Source organism: Budorcas taxicolor, chromosome 10 (assembly GCF_023091745.1).
Source record: "Budorcas taxicolor isolate Tak-1 chromosome 10, Takin1.1, whole genome shotgun sequence".
In the NCBI taxonomy this organism is placed as follows: domain Eukaryota; kingdom Metazoa; phylum Chordata; class Mammalia; order Artiodactyla; family Bovidae; genus Budorcas; species Budorcas taxicolor.
The window spans coordinates 77735109-77749605 of record NC_068919.1 but is presented as its reverse complement, the minus strand read 5'-3'; the positions used below and the strand labels follow the sequence as shown (position 1 = coordinate 77749605).

The 14497-nt window shown below is 45.1% G+C and overlaps 1 protein-coding gene across 1 annotated transcript; it reads left to right on the top strand.

The window, feature by feature from the left end:
* The first annotated feature begins 567 nt into the window (after positions 1-567).
* RDH11 (retinol dehydrogenase 11) lies at positions 568-12674 on the top strand. The gene is made up of 7 exons (XM_052646613.1): positions 568-694; positions 2721-2839; positions 4346-4501; positions 5912-6016; positions 7179-7388; positions 8984-9179; positions 10917-12674. Exons 1-7 carry the CDS (start codon positions 627-629, stop codon positions 11056-11058), a joined length of 996 nt encoding a protein of 331 aa, XP_052502573.1. The 5' UTR covers positions 568-626; the 3' UTR covers positions 11059-12674.
* Positions 12675-14497: the final 1823 nt, after the last annotated feature.

Below are 14497 nucleotides of genomic sequence, written 5' to 3'. Positions count from 1 at the left end.
AAACACCAGGAAAATTATACTTTCTATTTCATGATATGTTTTTATTTCATTATAATTCAAAAGACACGAAGTGATTCTACTGTAATGTCTTCAGGGACGGATTGCTTCTGCTCCTTTGGGTGAAGGAATCCCTAAAGAATTTCTACCCCCACCCCCCACCCCCATCCAACTGTCAGACTCCAACCGCTCCTCTCCCGTGTAATCAGCCTTATTAGAACATTTTCCTGACGCCAGTATTTGACCTCTAGAAGAAACATGCGGTAACCGACTAACCATAATTAGGGAAACCGGTGAACCAGGGTCTGGACTTGGGCACCAGCGTAGGGAGGACTGGGGAGATTTCACGGTGGCCAGAGGGGCCATGGGAGAGCTGGTTGGATGATCCCAAAGGTCCTAGATCCTAGCCGGTTGGGGAGTCCTTGCGTATCTGGGGCAAGATTCAGCTTCTCTCCGAGTCTGGGAATTGGGAGCGCACATGCCAAGCTTCGGACTACATTTCCCAGAAGGCTCTACTCCCCGGGTTGCCGTAGTTTACCAGGGCGTGGCTTGGAGGCGAGGCCGCAGTCGGCGAGCACAGTTGGGGCATCTCGCTGCTGCTCCGGCAGCCGCACCTGCCTCCCGGCGAGATGGTTGGGGTCCTGCTCCTGCTCCTCCTTCTCCCCTTTCTCCTGTACATCGCTGCACCCCAAATCAGGTCTGTGCAAATGTACTGCCTTCCTCTTAGAGAAATCTGCGGGGAGCAGGGCGAGGGGAGACATACCTCCTCATCGAAGCTCTGAGCTTCAAAAGGAGGACAGGAAGACTCCCTGCGGGGCTCCAGGTAGGGGATGTTCGGTGGGTCGGAGGAGGTCCAGCTGCCAGGGGAGAGGAGGGCGAGATCGGGAGACCCCCAGGTGGTGGGAAGAGGCTGCAGCCGGAGCACCCTCTTTGTTTCCTCGATGCCAGTCTTGACTACCCAGTCCTCTCTACCCAGTGCAGCCCACTGTTTGCTCTCTTGTTGCTGTTGGATTGGCTTTTCCTCTGGGCAGATGCTGTAAAGGAGAGAAATGAGAGGGTTTCATCACTCTTGCCTTCTAACATGCCTTAGCAGCATAAGTAAGGGGTGGGGCGGCGTGGGGGAGGGCGGTCCCGAGTCTTGCCCTGGGGTTTTGGGGTGAAGGGGAGAAGTTGAGGGTCGTGGTCTCTTCACCAGGTGATAATCAGCCAATGGCTGGCTTAGTGCCCCAGAGAATCAGCAGCGAGTTGCCGGACAGGCAGCCTGCTGATTGGTTCTGAGTAAGTCACCAGTAGTGACGGTGGACCTGTGACTGCGGAGAACACTCCTTCCCTCGGTAGGGATTGGGTGGCGTGGAAGGTCCGAGTGGAACTGGAAGGCGCGCTAGATCACCCTCCGCCGTTTCTTACACATTCACTCCCTCTTCGTTCCTCTCCTCGCTCGAGCCGATTCTCCAGTTTTGTTGTTCCTCCTCTGAACTCGCCGCGCTCCCACCTCTAGAAGCTCACACGAGTGCGATACTCGGATGAATACGCTGCTTTTTCTCTTTTCCGCCGCAACATCCTCTGATCCGCACAGAATCTCAGTGAAACGTTGAACCTGGCGTGCTGCAGTCCATGGGGTCGCAAACAGTCGGACACGACTGAGCGACTGAACTGAACTGAAAATACTGCTCATGCCACAAAGAGATTTTTCTAATCAAAGTTATACCCCAAGGGTCATGTTCCCAACTTACCAAGCTAGGTCATGGGGCCTGGACCAGAGCTGGACTTTGGTAGCTGGTTGTCTCTTTCCTGCTGGTTAAGGAGAAGGAACAGCTGGGTTGAGGTCCTCGTGGTTGCTCCTGGAGGAGGAGCGGAACGAACGTGGGAAAACTGAGCCGGGAGGATTGTCTGAGGAGAAAGATACCCGCTGGTGGGCATCTTGCTTCCTTATTGGCCTGTTTGTTCTAAGCAGGAACTTGAGTGGCTAGCAGTGTGTGCTTTGCAATTTTCAGTGAAACATTTAAATTAAAAAATGCGTATCCCAGTCAACTGATTTCTTTTAAATTGAGTCCCCAGGCTTTGCAGGGTAAAGGACAATCTAAGACCTAATACCTGTTTATGCATTCATTCCTTCGGAGAAGTAGGGTAGTGTATTGCTTAGGAAGAAGGACTTGTACTGATTAAACCAGGACTGGAATCTCAAGTTCTGCTCTGTACTTATTTACTTCATGTTTTGCCTTATTTTTAACTGTTCATGTGTAGGGAGCTGGGGGGCGGGGAGGAGGGTGATTGCTTTCACTTTGTCCCAGGTTGACAAGCTTTCATAATTTTTAACTTTTTTTGTTGGGTAAGCTGTTTTATTCAACCATAAAGGCCATAAAATGCCCGTTTTATCGACCGATTAACATCAGGGAACCAGTTCTTTCTTTTTCTAGGCTGAGTCTTGTGATTTCCTCAGCCCAAGGAAGAGCTCCACCAAGAGCTCAAATATTCATCATATTGCAAGGAGCTAAAGTTAAAAGTTGCCCTTACAATAGAATCATTTCTGTCCTTAAGCAAGAGCAGAAAAAATTTGAGCAAGAAAATCTTAAGAGCAGAAAACTTTTGTTTTCTTTCCTCCAGTCTTCCTTCAGTCTGTAAAAGGACAGCCGTCAGCCTTGGGATGTGTAGATAAGGGGGTATTGCAGGAGCCTCTGGCTAAGGCAAAGAAAATGAAGAACTGATAACTCCTCTGTCTGCAGGAAGATGCTGTACAGCGGGGTTTGTACATCAACCATCCAGCTTCCTGGAAAAGTGGCTGTGGTCACTGGAGCCAACACAGGCATCGGGAAGGAGACCGCCAAAGAGCTGGCTCGAAGAGGCAAGTCTATCTGCTTTTAGTTCCCTCCCGCTACTAGTTTGTTTGTTTGTTTGTTTTTAATTGAAGTATAGTTGATTTGGGGCTTCCCTGGTGGCTCAGGTGGTTAAGAATCTGCCTGCAATGCAGGAAACCCAGGTTCAGTCCCTGGGTCAGGAAGATCCCCTGGAGAAGGGGATGGCTACCCACTCCACTATTCATGCCTGGAGAATCCCATGGACAGAGGAGCCTGGCGGTCTACAGTCCATGGCGTCTCAAAGAGTCAGACACAACTGAATGACTAACACCCTTATAGTTGATTTTACAATGTTGTGTTTATTTGTGTTAATCACTTTGTGTACAGCAAAGTGATTCAGTTATACATACATTCTTTTTTATATTCTTTTCCATTATGGTTTATGTCAGGATATTGAATATAGTTCCTTGTGCTATACAGTAGGACCTTGTTGTTTATCCATTCTATATGTAATAGTTTTCATCTGCCAGCCCCTAACTCCCAATGCATGCTACCTCCTCCCTTCTCTACCTTGGCAACTACAAGTCTGTTCTCTGTGTCTGTGAGGCTGTTTCTGTTTTGCAGACAGCTTCATTTGTGTCATATTTTAGATTCGACATGTAAGTGATATCATATGGTATTTGTCTTTCCCTTTCTGACTTCACTTCACTTAGTATGAGAATCTCTAGTTCCATCCATATTGCTGCAAATGGCATTATTTCATTCTTTTTTACGGCTGAGTAGAATTCCATTGTGTATATGTACCATATTTTTTTTATCCATTCATCTGTCAGTGGACATTTGGGTTTTTCCTTATCTTGGCTTTTGTGAATAGTGCTGCTATGAAACAAAGGTGCGTGTATCTTTGGGAATTATAGTTTTGTCAAAATATATGCCTAGGAGTAGATTTCTGGTTCATATGGTAATTCTATATTTCCGTTTTCTGAGGACTGTTTTCTATAGTGGCTGCACCAACTTATATTCCCACCAACAGCATAGAAGTGTTCCCTTTTCTCCATACCCTCTCCAGCTTTTGTTATTTGTAGACTTTTAATAATGCCCATCCTGACTGGTATGAGGTGATAATCTCATTGTAGTTTCGATTTGCATTTCTAATAATCAACAGTGTTGAACATCTTTTCATGTGCCTGTTGGCCCTCTGTCTTCTTTGGAGAAACTTCTCTTTAGGTCTCCTGCTGCTACTGTTGTTTTATCCCTTGCCATGATGACCATTTTCATTATTTCCTCCCAGGCTTGGAATTCAAGAACATTTGAAGGGCCCCACTGATCTGCTGATCTGAATGTTGTACATGTTCTACATATAACGGATATAACGAAAAGTGTTTATTTATTTTCCTTTCCTGATTTATTCATCAGATACCTCTTTGTGGAGTAGGGGTAATCCCTTTTTAGAAACAAACAGTAGAAAATAATATTTAACATTAGAATTAAGTCTTTGATGCTCACTCAAAAACAGAGCCAACAGTTTGTCTCTCTTATATGTTGGTTGACAGGAGCCCGGGTGTATTTAGCTTGCCGGGACGTGCAAAAGGGGGAATTGGTGGCCAGAGAAATCCAGATGATGACAGGGAACCAGCAAGTGTTGGTGCGGAAACTGGACTTGGCTGATACTAAATCTATTCGAGCCTTTGCTAAGCGCTTCTTAGAAGGTAGGTGTCCAACTAGGGACTATGCTGTGGGTCTTGCAATCAACATGGAAGACTTAGCTAAAAGGAAAAGATTTCTCTCCCTCTCTGACATCTAGAAATGCTAGACAAGATACAACCAAAACTTTTGGATTCATAGTGGAACTCATTAGTAACAAAGGGAAATCCTCAAGAGGCAGGGAAAAAAGTGACTTTGAGAAGTCATAGCAGACTGCCTCAGTGGTCCAGTGGTTAGGAATCAACCTGCCAGTGTAGGGGACACAGGTTCGATCCCTGGTCCAGGAGGATCCTGCATGCCTCGGGGCAACTAAGCCTGTGAGCCACGCCTTCCTAGAGCTCGGTCTCCACAAGAGTAGCCCCCTCTTGCCACAACTAGAGAAAGCCTACACGCAACAACGAAGACCCAGCAGAGCCAAAAATAAATAAATAAATAAAATTCACCCCAAAATGTCATAGTAGTGTGTAAGAACTAAAGCCAAAAATCTCATATGTGTATCAGTACTCCATCTGGGCTTTAAGGTCTGGAGTCCAAATATCCATATAGAGATAAGAGATGAGGCCTTAGGACGTTGAGGGCTGGGTTGCTGTACCTGAGGCTCCACGTCAGGCTGGGATCCACAAAAAGTCATCTGGTCCATGGTACAGGGGCTTAGAAAAAAAAAAACCCAGCCCAGCTGCTCAAGGATATGATAAAGAAGCCTATCATCTCCCAAGGGGGTGGGTGAATAAAAGGTCATCTGCAAGAAATTAGAACTTCAGGCTGACATCATATATGGGGGCGGGGGGAATTTCATTCACATCACTAACTGATGCGAGAAACTTAAGCTGAGAAATTAGCATAGAACCCTGTAGTGTCATATCGAAAGCAAGTCCCAGAGCACTCTGTAGACTTTTTCCCTTATAACCCAGGGATCTCGGCCTCCCAAGGAAAACTTCCACTGATACATGCTTTTAGACAAAAATTACAAATGGTATGAAAAAAGAAATCATAAGAGCATTGGCAGTTGAAACAGAGGTGAAATCAGTGTTTCTTTAGGGGCCTGAAACCAAGTGGCAGGGAGGCGTACCAAACATCCTGTTTTTCTCTTGTTTTGGAATTTCTCATTCAGCTGGGGAGGTCTTTCTATTGGGAGAGATAGAACACTTCCCAAAACCAATGAGTCAGTAGGTCCTGAATTGGAAAGATTAGAAAGGCCATTTGGTCATGTCATGTGGAATTTTTCCCTGTAGTAAGAGTATGTAGGATTCAACTAGGATCTTAAAATGAAAAACAATACCAAATAAATATGAAGGGAAAATAGAGGAAAGATTGAAGCCATGCATCCCCCTTTTCAAAGCGTGGGTGCAGGGCAGATTTTGAAGACATAACAGCTGTGGCTGACCACGTGCACGCTCCATCTCCTCTTCCCGCAGAGGAAAAGCATCTCCACATTTTGATCAACAACGCAGGAGTGATGATGTGTCCCTACTCCAAAACAGCAGATGGCTTTGAGATGCATATGGGAGTCAACCACTTAGGTAAGAAATCTTGTCTCATCACAAAGCTAAAGGGAAAGTTAAATTCTCATTGGAAATCTTAGGGTCATATGGTGCCTTCCTTGTGGTGTGAATGGACCGCTGGGCCATAACAGACCATAAATACATTAATTTAATAAATACTATGGTCCTGCCAGAACACTCAGGCTCCCTTGAGGTTCCCCCCATTTTTTAATCTGTGTTTCACATTCAGTTTAATTTAACCTAATTGGAGTCGGTGCTATGTTGCTTTCTTTGTAGCCACCCTTGTGGCAGCATCAAATGGAGGCCATTGGCTCTTAAACAGTTGTTACCGAGTCCAAGCTTACTCTGCTCACTGCACGACAGGCCAATGAATCCGAGAGGCGCAGTGTTGAGGCAAGGAAGAGACTTTAAGAAGGAAACAGGCAGACTGAGAAGGTGGCAGGCTAGCACCTCAAAGTAACCATCTTATCAGGTTCTGGATGCCAGGTTCTATTATAGATCAGAGATGGGGATAGGTAAGGAAGCAAAGTAAAAAGACCGTTAATCTTGCCAACATCTGCTGGAATGGCAAGCCTCAGGCATGGGATGTGTTAATTTCTCCCTTCCTGCCATCCACAGGGGGACAGGGTTCTAAACAAAGGCACTTTTAGTTTAGCAGCCAGGCAGAGGGGCAGGATTCTCTGAGGCAAACCATTCTGTATGATTTTAGTAACAAAAGCAGCAAAGAGCTAATCAAAGAAACAGTTCCATCATGGGGTCAGAATTGGCTTCCTCCCGGCAACAGTGATGTTATTCAAAGTTGGAATAAGGTATGACTTCAGATTCATGAGGGCTTCCCTGGTAGCTCAGCTGGTAAAGACTGCCTGCAGTGCAGGATACCTGGGTTTGACCCCTGGGTTGGGAAGATCCCCTGGAAAAGGGAACTGCTACCCACTCCAGTATTCTGGCCTGGAGAATTCATATTCACATAATCTAGACCTCTATCATAGAAGGATGTCGCATGTCTTGGGCTGTTCCTATGTCCCTAAACTCTCATTGAACTTGTTCTGTAGTTACTAATGAATTAATGAAGCAAAAGGCTTTATTATTGGATTCTCTGTCTCCCATAGCGGAGCCTGGCTCACCACTACTCCTTTACCCCCACATTGGCCCTGAAATCTGTTAATTCTTTTTCTCATAGGTCACTTCCTCCTGACCCATCTGTTGCTAGAAAAGCTGAAGGAATCAGCACCATCGAGGGTGGTGAATGTGTCTTCCTTAGCACATCACCTGGGAAGGATCCACTTCCATAACCTGCAGGGCGAGAAGTTCTACCAATCAGGTCTGGCCTACTGTCACAGCAAATTAGCCAACATTCTCTTCACCCAGGAACTGGCCCGCAGGCTAAAAGGTAGGCTTAAAAGTAGTGAGTATGGAGACATGGGTCAATGGGAAGTAGCTAAAAGTCACAGGAATCAGAGCTGTTTTCTGGAGCCCATCTGATGGACAGCATCTGCTTTCATGGCTCTGCTTGGGTATGGTTTTAATAAACAGCCCACAAATGAACGTTGGAGGTGATGAGGGAGTTCTGAAAGCTTGGCTTTGGTATTTACTAGCTGCACGACCTGCAGCAAGTTGCTTAACTTTTCAAGACTTAATTCCTCATATGTAAATTGGGACTGCTTCATGGGTTATTGTCATGATTAATTTAAGCCTCATGAGCAAGTCAAGGTTTTTGACTTCTAGATAGAATGGAGGGACCAAAACTGGCACTGGCTACAAACACTAGGATAAAACAGGTCCTGGGACTATAGAGGGTGAGGGTTCAAACCTAACAGCAAAGGTTCAAATAAAAGGGAAATGTATGCTTGAGGAAGGGAGTCTCCAGACACAACCAGAGGTCCTTAGCACAGTCTACTCTGGATTTCCAATAAAGAGTAAGGAAATCCAATGTGGACAATTAAAAGTGCTTAGACTTGCGGCAAGCAGATCAGGCAGAAGGAATCAGACACCGGCGCTTCCTTACTGGAACAGAAGTGTCAAACCACATGAACAGCTGTGAGATGGGGAGGAAAGTCTATGCCTAGGGCGTGATATCCTTTATCAGCTATAGATGGATCAGGAGAACTGGGTGGTGAAAATCAACCAAAAGTTGGTCAGGGTGCTAGGGGGGCCTAGAAGTGCAGAGATGGGTCCAGCTGTCAGGATCAGACAAGAGCAAGAGGATACACAAGTAAGGACACCTGATGGATGAGGGTTAGGTGGGAAATAAGCTGTGATACAAAGAAAGAAACCTGGGCATGATGAAGAGTCATTCATTCAGCCATTCAATAGCCATGTATTCAGGGCCCATGTTATTCTACACCCTGGATTAGGGGCTGGGGGTGGAGTGGTTCACATCCAACAGGAGAGAGAAATAATTAACAAGTTTTAATCCAGCTGTGCCATGTAAAACGAATCTAGTAATGCATGAATAATTTTCACTGTGAAAAAATGTTCCAATAATATGGAAGTATACAGTGTTAGAAATGAAAACCACCCTTCACTTACTCTTCTCTGTCCCTCTTCTGTTTCCCCTCCACTGCCTGCCCCAAGAAACCACTGTCAACAACTTGACGTGCACCTCTCCAATTATTTTCTTGTGCGTTTAACTGTGTCTATACCATACATAAGGAACTGAAATTCTAACATAGTATTTTAGAGATCTTTCCATATAGTACTGGAGATTTACCACCATCAGTGAAAAGGCAGCTTTAGAAAGGCAGTGACCAACAATGTCAAGTGCTTCTGAGTGGGTCCTGGCTCTGCTGCTTCCTGACAGTTAATAGCCACGCTGAGCCTGAATGGTAATCCGTGAAGTGCAGGTGTACATTACTGTGAGGAGTGGTTGTGGCAGCATCAGGAGAACAGAGTCCACAGCAGGCAAATGTCCGTTCATGTCTCCTGCCCTCTTTGGCCATTCGGCATCATCAAGTCCTGTCTTCCCCTTTCTATATGGCTTCCTAGCATCAGGCTCTGGCGTCACGGTGTACTCTGTGCACCCTGGCACAGTCAACTCTGAACTGGTTCGGCACTCAGCCCTCATGAGATGGATCTGGTGGATTTTCTCCTTCTTCATCAAGACCCCTCAGCAGGGAGCCCAGACCAGCCTATACTGTGCCTTAACGGAGGGTCTAGAAGTTCTCAGCGGAAATCATTTCAGGTACGAATGTGTCTGTTTTTGAAAATGGAATTTTATTGCCTGTAGGAAATTATTTGGATTTGTCTGATACACTATACCCTTTAAAATATATATATATTTATTTATTTATTTTGGTGGGGGGCTGCACTGGGTCTTCATTGCTATGTACAGGCTTTCTCCAGTTGCGGCAAGCAAGGGCTACTCTTCATTGCGAAGCCTGGGCTTCTCATTGTTGTGGCGCCCAGGCTCCAGGCATGAGGTCTTTAGTAGTTGTGAAACATGGGCTCAGTTGCCCTGGAGCAAGTGGGATTTTCCTGGACCAGGGATAGAACTCATGTCACCTCAACTGGCAGGCAGATTCTTAACCACTGGACCACTAGGAAAGTCCTGAAATAGTATAGTGTGTTTTTTTTAGTAATTTTATTTATTTTAGGCTGTGCTTCAGGGGTTTTTCTCTAGTTTCAGCGAGCTGGGGCTACTCTTTAGTTGCGATGCGTGGGCTTCTCTTTGCAGTGGCTTCTCTTGCTGCGGAGTCTGCGCGCTCTAGGGCAAGCGGGTTCCGTAGTTGCGGCAAGCGGGCTCAATAGTCGAGGGTCCTGGGCTCTAGAGCGCAGGCTCAGTAGTACTGACGCACAGTGTTAGTTGCCCCGCAGCATGTGAAATCTTCGCAGACCAGGGATTGAGCCTATGTCTCCTACATTGGCAGGCCAGATCCTTTACTGTGGAGCCGCCAGGGGAGCCCCCAAAACGGTATAGTCTTAAAAATTGTTTCTCACATGACTTCAAAGATCGTGATTCCCTTTAGTCAATCATTTAAAAAATAACCCTTCATTGAATCCCTGCTGTGTACTAGATGCAGAGAATACAAAAATGAGTAAAGGAATTATTCTTGAGAAACTTTTTTGGTCAGTAAAGAGTTGGGATATCTCTCCTCTATTTAATGGGGACTTAAAATAATTGGAATTATAACAGTGAAGAGAAGGTATATGAAACAGATGGGACCTTATTACCATTTCTTTTTTTACGATTTTTTTTTAATGTGGACCATTTTAACAGTCATTTTGAATTTGTTACAATATTGCTTCTGTTTTTGTTTTGTTTTTTTTTGGCAATGAGGCATGTGGGATCTTAACTCTCCAACCAGGGATCAAACCTGCACCTCGTTGGAAGGCAGTGTCTTAACCACTGAACCACTAGGGAAATCCCTGCGTTACCGTTTCTTTTCTCCTATCATCTTTTGTTGGTTATGAAGCTGACTTTACTTGTTCTTTGAGTTTAAAAACACTTTTAACTGTAGGTACACTGCTGAAAGAAAAAGCACTTTTTCAATCACTCCAAGCATCTATGAGCAATGTAGTATCTCAGCCACATGACACCATACAACTTCTTACAGAGTTGACCTTACATACATATTTTAACAAGATGGATATACACAGGTATCAGCCAGGCACTGATATTATAATTAAATATTTATATATATACACACACACAAGGGGTATATAAAGACTAAATGATGTATATTATATATCAAACAAACATTCTGATCCCAGGTGGTCTAGTGAGCTCCAAAATGGTTCTGGCCCCATTTTTCTCTGGGGTAAAGACTGGAGAATGAAGAGATAGGACAAACACTGGTCCTGCGAAGCACCCAGAACACATGTCATCCCCGGGTTATTTTTCTGTCGTGTTCCTTATGCCAGGCGGAGGGCAGACTGCATTCTTAACCCTGTGTGCTAAGCCTCTCTCTTTTCCTTCCAGTGACTGCCATGTGGCATGGGTCTCTGCACAGGCTCGTAATGAGACAGTAGCAAGGCGGCTGTGGGACGTCAGCTGTGACCTGCTGGGCATCCCTGTGGACTGGCTGATGATGGCAGCTGGACCCAAGAGAAGCCTGAAGTAGACTACTTAGCACGCCCCGCCAAAATGATTCTCCTTCAGGATGGCCAAAACCTTGAGCACAAAGCACACCTTCCAACCTTGCCTGTTTGATGCCTGACAAAAGCCCAGTGTACACTGCCGGATTCATCCAAACACCTTGCATTTGTCCAGGTTATTTTGCTCCTATTACTGCCCGTTACTAGAGATAATATAGGCTAAGTAGACCCTCAGGTGACCTCCAAGCTCATCTTTTCCTTCTGAAGCCTCTTACCGAGGGGAACCTAAGCTGTGGCAGAGGTTGATTGATGGCACTTTGGATTAGTTTCTATCCTCTTTGTCCACAATGTAGTTCTTCTGAACCAAACAACCTTCAAGGGGAGGCATGATTTAGCCTCAGCTAAACTCTAGGAGTCCCAGTGGCTTGGCTCAAGGGCAGGGTTTGTCCTTCTTCTCTTAAGAAAACCACCATGGCACCAATATCTGAATTCTTTCAGCTCTTCACTGAATCTGGATTGTGGCACGGCTTTATCTCTGACAACCCAAAGCCACTGCTGCTAAAACACTTTCCCATGCCTAGATCACAGAAGAACTTCCTTTTCTAAGAAAGTGGAGTTTACTGGATGGCAGAGATTTGCGGAAAGGCAGAAATAAACATCAAATTTAAACTGTCATTCATTTTTCTGCTGTTTCTCAAATCAGCAAGAAGGTAGTGGAAAAAGCAGTTTGAAAAGATAGGCCACTTGACTTCACTTACTGACCCTGATTCATGGAGGCTTCCTCTTTGTGCCTTAGTTTCTCTTAGAAAACCAGAAGAGGAAGGCTATTTAATGATTGTCCCTGAGTATATCTTTGTGTGTGTTCTTGTGTGTTTAAGCAGTTGGGAGTATTCAAAATAGTCACAAAGGAAGAGTATTAAACTGCACCCTAGTGCCGATAAATAATCAGAGACAGAGCAGACCTGTGTCACTCAGCCTTTGATACAAATAGGAAATGATCTCTACCCAAGAAGCACATGGGTAGCAGGGGAGAAGTCCAAAAAAGAGCAGAATCCTGGAAGGTAATGCATGCAAAGGCAATGAAGGGGCTAGAAAAAGGTGTTTATTTTTTTTTTTTAATGCACAGCTAAAGATGGTAAAATCCAGCAATAGAAGAATTGAGGGTAACTACTTAGCAGCACCCTGTGTTCAAGCATGATAAGGCACTGTTTTAACAAGCATCCGTCAACCTATGTGGCAGAAAAGCAAAAACAGTCCCCGACCCGCTCCAATTCTTTATTCAGCAAAATTATCTTAAGGATTGGTATTGGTAATTATGGTCATTTTAAAACTCTTTCAGGGCATTTCCTTATATTACCATGACAAGATTAAAATGTCTGCTGTATAGTTTACTTGAAGAATGTTTATCCAAAGTAATGGAAGTCTGAGAAATTGGAACACAAACATCTTCCATCACTTGCTTGGAGTACATTCTTTTAGTAGAGTTTGTGATTTTCTTGGACTAGTTCACTTTGGTGGAGAAAAGAGTCATAGGACCATAGTCTTCTCATATTTGTAAGTAATCTTTTGTTGAACTTGTTTTGACCATTATACTATATATTTAGATATGGTCATTTTATGGAAAAATTGGAAAACTTTTGATAATAGTACAGAACTGAATTAATATTTTACTTAATTTATATTGAACTGTCAATGACAAATAAAAAATTTGATGATTTACCATGTTTTTATTGACCAGAATAAAACCTGTAATAATTAAGCAAATTTAATTTGAGTCAACAGAAGAAAGCAATTAAATGAAAGTTTAATTACGGTCAAAAGAAGAAAACACTTTTCATTACTATGGTTATGCAATCAGTCCTTATTCATGAGGATAATTTGTCCCAGAGTTTGCCACAGTGCAGTCTCAATTCAAATGTGATTAACTTGGGTTGTTGATAATTTGATTGTTCATTCACCCATTTCTGCTAATCTTTTATGACACTGTTCAAAGACCACTTTTTCCAACCCAGGCTATTTATAATCTTTCCTTTTTGTACCTGCCCTTTCTGTAACACAATGCTATTCACTGCTACTAACAATCCCAGACTTTGCTATCTCTGAATGCTCAATGAATACTGGTGTCTCAGTGATAAAGAATCCGCCTGCAGTGCAGAAGACTTGGGTTCCATCCCTGGGTCAAGAATATTCCCCTGGAGAAGAGAATGGCTACCCACTCCAGTATTCTTGCCTAGGAAATCCCCTGGACATAAGAGCCTGGCAGACTGCAGTCCATGGAGTCACAAAGAGCTGGATACAGCTGAGCGACTGACACTTTTCACTTTCTTGGGACTTATCACAGTACACTGCTACTAACAACTGCAGACTTGGCTACACAAAGAGCTCAACAAATGTTTGTTGAATCAAAGGCCAATGAACTCAGTCTAATAAAAATAAGGGCCCAGGAGATATATACATCACCAAATCATTTCCCCCTGAACAGTCAAATGTATCTTAATGTGTGGGCAGTCTTCAGTATTGGGCTGCCAAGGAAACATTTCAGAATGAACTCCATAGGCAAACCATGTAATCAACGGAAATAGGAATTTTCTCCCACTAACCATGGGAACCCACAGAGTGCAGGAAAAGGCTTTGTAATCGTTAACACATTACACTTAATGGTGAAGCCAGGTCTGTCTTGCTCACTACATTATAAGTTATCCAAGCGATGAATCTTTTATTCACCAACACATGCCCAGAACCCAGCATAAAGGCTACGGTTAAATTGACAAACACCTGCTGAGTGAATGACTGCATGAGCAAGCCCAAATAAGAGGCTGAGCGCCTATTTGAGGGGTCGCACTGCTGTCCGGGGGCCACTCCTGAACGCATGTCACTCCAGTCACCTGCTCCCCGATAAAAGTGCTTTCAACTCGGGGGCAGGCAGGCACCTGGTCCAACTATCTTCTGAGAACTGAAAGCTAACAGCCGGAATGTGAACTGAGGAAATCAGTATAGTCACACAGTGCGAAGATAATGACGACGACGGCCAGGTGCCAACTGGTACCCTAACCGCTGCGCATCACGGTGACGCCGGCGGTCGCGGTTACAGCGGGACCACCGCCCCCGGCAACTCGTGACTTCCGAGTCGGAGCGTCTTCCGTGCCGAACTACAACCCCCGGCATGCACTGCAGAGCCCCCCCACCCTTGCCGGAAGGCGGGGCCCAGGAAAGAGGCGCCCGCGTCGGCCGGCCCGCGGGTGCCCATGTCTTCCTTCCGCCATCCGGCTACCCTACAGCCTCGGACTGAGTATTTCTGGGGTTCCGAGACTGCCGCTCGCGCCAAAGTGCCGCCGCCCCTTCAGAAGTCTCCCAGGCAACGGAGCCAGACTAACTTTCTGTCAGGCTTTGACGCCCGGCGCGCCGTCAGTGACGGCATGCAGGGGATGGGCGTTCCGGCCCGGGAGGACCCCGCCGCGGCCCCGG

What these genes read in the sequence shown, in the direction of transcription:
- RDH11 (XM_052646613.1), top strand. Translation starts at nt 627, where the DNA reads ATGGTTGGGGTCCTGCTCCTGCTCCTCCTTCTCCCCTTTCTCCTGTAC. An exon ending in ATCGCTGCACCCCAAATCAG is followed by an intron (nt 695 to 2,720) that starts GTCTGTGCAAAT and finishes CTCTGTCTGCAG; the next exon opens with GAAGATGCTGTACAGCGGGG. An exon ending in ACTGGCCCGCAGGCTAAAAG is followed by an intron (nt 7,389 to 8,983) that starts GTAGGCTTAAAA and finishes ATGGCTTCCTAG; the next exon opens with CATCAGGCTCTGGCGTCACG.